The sequence below is a fragment of the Neolamprologus multifasciatus genome, chromosome 3, assembly GCF_963576455.1.
Source record: "Neolamprologus multifasciatus chromosome 3, fNeoMul1.2, whole genome shotgun sequence".
NCBI classification, from domain to species: Eukaryota; Metazoa; Chordata; class Actinopteri; order Cichliformes; family Cichlidae; genus Neolamprologus; species Neolamprologus multifasciatus.
The window spans coordinates 34,981,133-34,990,457 of NC_140441.1; the positions used below are offsets into that span (position 1 = coordinate 34,981,133).

Consider the following 9,325-nt stretch of genomic DNA (forward strand, 5'->3'; position numbering starts at 1 on the left):
TCGGGACGATAAATGTCTTATATCGGGATCTGAGATTTTGGTCATATCGCACAGCCCTAGTTAAGTGTGTGGTTGAGTAAAGAAAGGAAGCCAACATGATATCGGAGCCTTCATTTTAATCCAATGAACAGAAGAACAAAGTGCTGACAATTTTGAAAAAGAAAAAAGAAATAGGGGGTAAGTCACAGTGTCCCACATTTTCTAAGCATGAAACTTTAACCAGTATGAATTCTCTTCATGTGCGTCTTTAAGTTTGCGCTCCGATTGAACTTTTTTCCACAGCTGTTACAGCAATATGGTTTCTCACCTGTGTGAATTACTGAGTGACAGTCCAGTGCTGTTTTATCTGCAAATCGTTTCTCACAGTTAATACAAACATACGGCTTCTCCCCTGTGTGACGTCTTATGTGAGTTTTCAATCCTGTTTTCTGATTGAATCGTTTCCCACAGATGCTACAAGAATACGGTTTCTCACCCGTGTGAAGTCTCATATGTGTAGGCATGTAGGCTTTAGAGTGCATTTTTTTCCCACAGATGCTACAAGAATACATCTTCTGACCTAGATAACTTGTTAAATGACGATCCAATGCAGATTTCTGATCAAATTTTTTCCCACACGTGCTACAAGAATACATTTTCTCACTAGCGTGAATTTCTAAATGTGCAGCGAGGCAGGATATAAACTCGAAAGTTTTTCCACAAGTTTCACATTTTAGGGACATTTTCCTTTCAGTTTTACTTTGACTCTCTTTGCCTACTCTTTTACTGTAACGTCTCCTTTTCTCCAGCTCTTCATTTCTAGTTGATCCTGAGTCCACATGCTGGCTTTCTTTCTGATCTCGGCTCTCTGGTTCAGGAGAGCTGTGAGAAAGGAGGTGCTCACTGTTTGGTTCTGGCTCACTGTGGGAACTTTCCTCATAAGATTGAGTCACCACAAAGGTATCAGCCTCCTGCTTCAATCCAAGCTGCTCTCCCTCCTGACTGCTGCAGTGCTCCTCCTGTTCCTCCTTAATCTGTGGAGGCTCTGGGTCCTCCTCGTCCAGGCTGGAGTTTCTCTCTTGGGCACAGACTTGCTGGTCTGCAAGAACCTCCTCCTCACAGACATCCTCCTGTAGGAAGTCTGAAGAGACAAATAGAGGAAAAACAAACTTTTGAGGAAATATATTATAAGATAATGCAAGAAGGTATACATACACACAACAGTGATAAAAAGGCACGAGTAAGACTGACACTGTCAAAGAGAGTACAAAAACAATGCTCTGTTTTCCATCTAGCTTCACCTTCCAGACCTCCTGCCTCCATCATCCCTGGATCACCCAGGATGGACTCACTGCTCTCGCTCATGCCATCAGGATATTCACCCGGACCTCTCTGACCACAGTTTTAAATGTTACATTTTTTTAACTGCTGTCCAACATTAATTTGTAAATGATTTACTAGCAATCTTGTCAAAACAAAGTTCTTTACCTGGAGCACAGTTCTACAAGAAAGGCAGTGGGGAGAGGGGACACTTGGGCAGTACATTTATCACGGCATATAATGTCCGTATCAGAGCACTGGCTGTGAATTTCAGACGGATCAGGCCTTAACTTAGCAAAAAAGTTATCAATTGTTCTTTTCATCTTTTCTCATTACCCACAGCTACATCCACTTCTGTTAGGCCTAGGCTACTCACTAGGGCTGTGTATCGTCACTGATTTCTATAATCCATTTCTCTTTCATTTCTGATCATGTGAGACTTTGTCAGAGGTGTGAGCATCACAGCAGATGCCTTTGTGTCAAAGGCTGATTCTGATGTGTAAGTGGGTCTGCGCTCTGTGTTTACGTCTTTGTGCAGAATCAGTGCACCTGCTTTCATTTACTGATTCAGCTGTTTGGTTTGACCAGCTTTAACCTGAGATTCTGCCATTTTTGGCTAAATACATTTATACTCGATTCAGGATTTAGTTAATCGATATGCTTTTATTCACTTTCAAACACACACGTGAAGGACTACAGGAATATCTGTACCACGGCCAATCAGAGAGGTCCCACGGTTTAGACCACGATATGGGCATAATGTGTGTCTGTTGTTGACCACACGGAGACTTTCACAGTTGCTGAGACTTTTTTTCTTTTGTACTGAACAGCTGGTTGCACCGGTGCGACCTAGGATTTTTTTTAAGTCACACCATTGAGAAATTTGGTCGCACTCTAGAGCCCTGGTTTTACATACCCATTCTGTGTAACTTTATCACAGGTTTGCAGATGGTCTCCAGCAGTGTGAGTTGCTCTTCATCAGTCCAGACGATAATGCCTTCAGCCTCCTGCTTCAGTCCAAGCTGCTCTCCCTCCTGAATGCTACAGAGCTCCTCCTGTTCCTCTTTAATCTGTGGAGGCTCTGGGTCCTCCTGGTCCAGACTGGAGTTTCTCTCCTGGTTACAGACCTGCTGCTCATCCAGACCCTCCTCTTCCTCACAGTCATGATGATGTGGGAGGTCTTGAGGTACAAAGAAACAAAAGAACAATAACCAATAATGTAATGATACAAAAACACATAAAGACACATGTTTAATATCAAAACCTGAATAAAAGGTGATCATTTACACATGTCCATTGCTATAGGCTGTGTTCCATCATGTTTTAAACAAGCTATAGTTCAGCCTCTTCTTAAAAACACAATCTGGACTAGAGCAGGGCGATATGACCAAAAATATTTATCACGATATACATTTGAAAATTTGCGATATAACGATATAATTGACACTAGACAAAATACTTTACAACTCCACAACTTTATTAGTGCCAAAAACAAAAACATCAATGTATTTTCACTTAAACACGCAGCTGTTTTTAAGTGCATTAAAGTTATATAAAAATTTAACAGTGCAAATGCAAATTCCTTGCTGAGAGTTTAACCAAAAGGCATTTCCAGTGGAAACTGGCTGACATATCCTCAATATAACCATGTATAATATCCACAAAACTTAAAAAGAGGTTATGATAGCCGTAATGCTCCGGCAATCCATCAAGCAGTCCAGGTTCATAGCTTAGCAAAGTCGTACTAAAACATTTGACAGATTTTCAAGCGCCGTGTACAACATAAAATCATTTCGAGGTCAACACAACCAGAATTCATACATAAGGCACACGGGATTATAAGGGGCACTGTCGATTTTCAGCAAAATCAAAGGATTGATTTTAAGTGTGCCGTATTTTCCAAAAAACACGGTAATAACGACGGCCCGCTAGCATGCTCTACCAAAAATAGTGCTTTGTTGTGTATCTGACTGACGAAAGCCAAACCAGTTCCACACCACTGAAGTTGCAGCATTTTTACAAACCAATTCTGGTTCATCTGTTTCATTCAGCGATCCACTTTCGCTCTTCTTATTCTCCGTCCTACTTTTTCCGCCATGTGCATATGAAAACAAAGGCGCGATATTTCATTTTCTTATCGTTGCCCAACATTATACCGGTATTATCTTGAACGGTATGATATGGCCCAGCCCTAATCTGGACCCAACTGTTCTGGCCGATTACAGGCGAATTTAGAAGCTTCCCTTTCTTTCAAAAGTTCTGGGGAAAGTAGTCCATTTATAGTTGCAGGCCCACCTTGATCTTAATGTGATCTCTGGAAAGTTTCAATCAAGTTTTAAATAACTGCACAGTACTTTTAAGGGTTTTAAATACATTCTTTTAACTCTGGACTCGGGCAGCCCTGCTGCCCTCTTGTTGTTGGACCTGACAGAAGCTTTTAACACAGTTGAGCATGATATCCTGTTATCACGGCTGGAATCATATGCTGGCTAAGAGGGTCTGCTCTTCAGTGGTTTTGGCCCTACTTATCTGGAAGCACTTTTTATGTCAACATGGACCCTTACAGCTCCAAAATAGCCCCTCTTAATTATAATGTACCTCAAAGCTCTATTTTTGGTCCTGCCTTGTTTGCATTGTATATGTTGCCACTGGGGTCTATTTTCTTCCTCCCTGGGACATCTGTAAGTTGTTCAAAATGCTGCACCAAGGCTTCTGACCAAATCCACTAAGTATTCACATGTGACAGTGTTGCTCATACAGCAGCACTGGCTCCCAATTCAATTAAGAATCAATTTTAAGATTCTGGCTCTGACTTTTAGAGCTCTTCATGGACAAGCACCAGCTTACATTATTGAACTTCTACAGCCTTTTGTCCCTAGCACAGGGTTGGGCCACTCCAGGCCTCGGGGGCCGGTGTCCCTGCAGGTTTTAGATGTGTCCTTGAACCAGCACAGCTGATTTAAATGGCTAAATTAGCTCCTCAACATGTCCTGAAGTTCTCCAGAGGCCTGGTAACGAACTAATCATGCGATTCAGGTGTGTTGACCCAAGGTGAGATCTAAAACCTGCAGGACACCGGCCCTCGGGGCCTGGAATTGCCCACCCCTGTCCTAGCAGGTCCCTGAGGTCATGTGTTTAGGGCCTGCTTGTTATACAACATCCAAGGCTAAGAACTAAGGGAGACAGAGGTTTTACCAGTGTGGCCACAGACTGTAACTCTCTCCCTCTGAGCTTAAGATCTGTGGAGTCAGTGGTCTCTTTTTTTAAAACAACTAAAAACACATTTTAGAATTGCAATTGGTTAATTTTGTCTGTTTTGTTTTATGCCTTGTTATTTAAGACAAAAGCACTTTGTGATATTTTGTCTACTTGAAAGGTGCTATATACACAAAAAAAATTTGAAAGTCATTTTTTCTTGACTGAAGATCTATCTGATTATCTATCTGCAGAGGAGCTCGAGAAACTTCCAGTATAACTTAAATCTCACGTGTGGGAGCATTTATAATATACTTACATAAAGCTACTTGACGCAACTGTTATGATTTGGCGCTGTATAAATAAAACTGAATGAAGGCAACGCAGCCTGTTAAGAATGTCTGAGCCTATCACCTTTAATAACAGATGCCATTAAAACAGTTTTCCATTCAAAATAGAGATTTTTCTTTTCCTCTGAATTCATCACCAAAGTAACAGCTTCCTGCTCTCAGCTAACTTCAGCTTAGAGAAATCCTGGAGAAGCTGATAAACTTTCAGATTTATCACCAATCAACCAAACACTGAAGAATCTGAGCTTGAACAGCACAGAGTTAAAAACATGTTCATACCTATGATGTGCGAGTTTCTGTCGGGTTTCCGGCTGATATCCAGCAGTCTGTGCTGACGGTTGATCTCCTCCTCATACTGGACGATGGTTTTTTGAACCTCTGAGAAGATTTCTTCACAAACAGCAGTTAGTCTCTGCTTGATGAACTCTCTCAGATACTGACCTGAACTCATTGCTGCTTCAACTCAGGCTGGACGGATCGATACAAGCATCGATAGGTTTTGCTATCAGATCCACACTAGCGTTGCAGTTTCTTTTGTGTCGAGGGTTCTAAATGTGAGCCGACCAACCCGAAACCAGGAAGATTTTTGTGAAGAGCTCTTGTGGCGCTTGTTGATGACGTCGTCCCGATTCCCCAAACGGAAGCTGCGTTCATGTCCCAGTGTAAAACTGGGACTTGTGGCCTTCCTCCCTATACCCGTTTTTATCCAAATAAAATGCATTGTGTTTTTAAACTAGAAAAGTTGATTTGTGTTTGGTAAATGTAAAATTTCTAGTAAAGTGTTTAAAAGCTGTTCTGTTTATTTAGAAAAGAAACGTCCACTTCATATGGAAAGACACTATCACGTTTATATACAGTTGAAGTCTATATATCTTATTTTTACACTGGAACATGAACACAACCCACATTTGTGGATCTGTGGGACGTTGGCAAGGGGAAATTTGTTTCAATTTGTAAGTGAGCAAGAGGAAAGTCGTGTGCAGTGTTGGTCAAGTTACTTGAAAAAAGTCATCAGTAACTAATTACTGATTACTTCCCCAAAAAGTATAAATACCTCTCGGGGTATTCTGGATTCCTCCCACAGCCCACAGATATGCAGTTAGTAAGGTCAGGTTAATTGGTGGTGGTCGCTGTGTGTTAGTTTGATCGATTACCTGTCTAGAGTGTGCCCTGCCTTTTGCCATTGTTACCATGGAAATGGATTGTATTTCAATCACATTTGCAACTAAAAAAACAGGCCTACATTTGAAACGTATTTAGGAGCCACATGTGTATAAAAAGTCTGATAAGGGTAAAAGTAGCAGTGATGATAACGCTGGGACAGTTTAACATGGAGCTGGAGTCGGTTTACACCACAGTGAGGAGCAAAGAGGTCAGGCTGAGTGAAAGAAAACATGTTTCTGGCAACATAGAAAACAGTGCTTTTCCTGTAATCACCATGAAAACATTTACTGATTAAAAGCTAGTTGAAGTCCTTTATCAGACCACTTGATCAACCAACAAAAGCAAACTTTGCAGCTTTTCCATCCACTGTTGTTTGTTTTACACAGCAAAACATCTGGAGTTAGCCTCCAGTGTGCTTTACTAGACCATATTTATTTCAAGGCTTTTGTAACATTTTTCAAATTGAAAGTGAAATAATATAAAATACTATGTTAATTAAGTTGTATTAATATTAAAAGAAGAAGAAAAATGGCAGAAATGATACAAATGCAGCATTGTTATTTCACAAAAATTGCAGTGGATGTCATTTGTGGACCTCAATTTTTACAGATTTAACTTCCTAAAATCAGAACGTTTTCATGGCATACATTTTTATTTTCTCTTTGCATTTTGGGCTGATTGGGACCTGATGAATGTAAAAACAAAGACTTACGTGATTTTTTTAACCTAACAACACAACAGTCAGTTGGTATTCTCAGGTATGGAGGGGGAAGTCAGCAGGTGGGGTCATAGTAGAAGTATTGCCAGAAGAGAGCAGTCACATTGATAGGGATCATCCCTGAGGCTATTACACAAAATGCAAAGTTACTATCACATTAAATATGAGCAAATGTAGAGAATAAGATCCACACCTCTTCTGGTGCCATGCACTTACACATCCTCATCATCTGAACTGCTGTCTTACTGTCCCTCCATCATCTTCATCATCCTTCAATGCTTCTGTGTGAGTCCTGGAAGTCTAAAAGATCCTTTTCATTTATTTGTTCATTTCAGGCACAACAAAAATACATATATTGAATATAAAGTGCACAAAACAAAAAACAAAAATTACCTGAAAAGGAGTGGGACGAAGAAAACTTATTAAATCCCACCCCTATACTCACTCATCAACAAAAAACAATAAGCTTCCCACAGCTACGCCCATCGTTGCAACCAAACAAACCATCAACAGCCCCGGGCACATGCAAGCATCTCAACGGCAGCTCGCAACAACAAATAGAACCTTCATAACTGAATACAGAATATATATTAATTATAAATTGCATTACCACAGGTAACAGGCAATAATAATTACATAGTGACAAACACACATACATATACATATATACATTATATCTACACACACATGTACATACATACGCACACACTTTTTTTTTCTCTTTTTTTTTTTTGAATCCATACCAGCAATGGTAAGAGAACGAACATTACAGAGCACACTATAACCATCATTGAGTATACTGTGACCAAACCAACTGTTTGTAGAGGAATTTAAATCTATGAATATTTTTGCATTGTTTCAGTTGTAAACTCAGACTGTTCCAGATTTTCACACCACATACAGACACACAAAAACCTTTACGGGTTGTTCGAGTTCTGGGTAATTTGAATTCTCCGAAGCCTCTCACATTATAAACCCTTTCTCGAATTTCAAATATAATTTGTAAATTTGCAGGTAGAAGTTTATTAAAGGCTTTGTATAATATTATGGATGTATTGTAATTAACCAGATCCTGGAATTTAAGTAACTTTGCCTGAAGAAAGAGTTTGTGAGTGTGATCTAAATAACCAGCCTTGTGAATAATACGCAGTGCTCGTTTCTGTACTGTGACTAATGGATTAGTTGTATTTTTATATGTGTTTCCCCACACTTCCACACAATATGGAAGATATGGAAGAACCAGGGTACAGTACAGAGTACAAAGTGCATCTTTATCAAGGTATGGTTTCACTTTGTTCAAAACTGCGAGGCTTCTGGAAATTTTGGTTTTTATGTGTCTGACGTGGGGTTTCCATGAAATTTTGTTATCAATTACGACTCCCAAAAATTTGTTTTCACTCACATTATCAATTGGTACACCTTCAATGATAATTGATAATTCTATATTATATTTTAAATTACCGAAAAACATTGCTTTAGTTTTATTTATATTTAATGATAATTTATTTATATCCATCCATTTTTTAATTAATTTTAGCTCCCTGTTTACAGTCATTACAAGATCAGTATAATCATCGCTACTGAAAAATATGTTGGTGTCATCTGCGAACAGTATGAGTTTAAGTACTTGAGAAACATCAAAAATATCATTTATGTATACATTGAAAAGTTTTGGTCCCAACACTGACCCTTGGGGAATACCACATGTAATACCAAGTTTTTCTGAATGGTAATGCCCTATGCTAACATATTGTTCCCGACCCGTTAGGTAACTTTTTAACCAGTTACCAGCTTTCCCTCGAATACCATATCTTTCCAATTTATCCAATAAAATTGAGTGATTGATTGTGTCGAAGGCCTTTTTGAGATCAACAAAAATACCAACTGCATATTTATTTTTATCCAGTGCATTAGTAATTTCTTCTACTGCCTCAATTATCGCCATTGAAGTGGTTCTTTGCATTCTGAAACCATACTGACCAACATCTATTATTTGATGTTTTTCAAGGAATTTTTCTAATCTTGAATTAAAAAGTTTTTCTAAAATTTTTGAGAATTGAGGCAGTAGAGAAATAGGCCTATAATTGGTAAAACTGTGTTTGTCATTACTTTTGTATAGTGGTATTACTTTTGCAATTTTCATTTTTTTTGGAAAACAACCGGACTGAAATGATAAATTACAGACATATGTTAAGGGACTAGCAATATTCAGAATAACCTGTTTAACTACAGACATATTTATGTCATGATAATCCATTGAAGACTTACTTTTACATTTTAATGTGATATTTATTACTTCTTGCTCATTTGTAGCTGAGAGGAACAGTGAAAAGGGATTTGATTTTATATTACTGATATTTTCATTTTTTTGACACGGGATGTCCGCTGCTAGTTCAGGGCCAACATTTATAAAAAATTTATTGAACCCATCTACAATGTTACTCATGTTGAGATTTTCACCATTTGCATCAATGAAACATTCAGGATATGATGTTCCAGAAGATCCTTGTTTAATTAAGTTATTCAACACATCCCAAGTTCCTTTTATATTGTTTTTATTTTCATATAATCTTCTTCTATAATAAAGTTGTTTACTCAT

The 9,325-nt window shown here is 38.7% G+C and overlaps 1 protein-coding gene across 1 annotated transcript; it reads right to left on the reverse strand.

The window, feature by feature from the left end:
• Window positions 1–109: 109 nt before the first annotated feature.
• On the reverse strand, window positions 110–5,461 carry LOC146522791 (uncharacterized). Its single transcript, XM_085153236.1, has 3 exons — window positions 5,124–5,461; window positions 2,216–2,479; window positions 110–1,120 (listed from the first exon to the last, which is right to left on the reverse strand). The coding sequence occupies exons 1-3, from the start codon at window positions 5,293–5,295 to the stop codon at window positions 216–218; spliced, it is 1,341 nt and encodes a 446-aa protein (XP_085009362.1). The 5' UTR covers window positions 5,296–5,461; the 3' UTR covers window positions 110–215.
• Window positions 5,462–9,325: the final 3,864 nt, after the last annotated feature.

Excerpts from the sequence above, each read along its gene's own strand:
- LOC146522791 (XM_085153236.1), bottom strand. The coding sequence starts at position 5,295 with ATGAGTTCAGGTCAGTATCTGAGAGAGTTCATCAAGCAGAGACTAACT. Across the intron at positions 2,480-5,123 it reads CAGAAACTCGCACATCATAG|ACCTCCCACATCATCATGAC; the intron begins GTATGAACATGT and ends TTGTACCTCAAG. Across the intron at positions 1,121-2,215 it reads GATAAAGTTACACAGAATGG|ACTTCCTACAGGAGGATGTC; the intron begins GTATGTAAAACC and ends TTGTCTCTTCAG.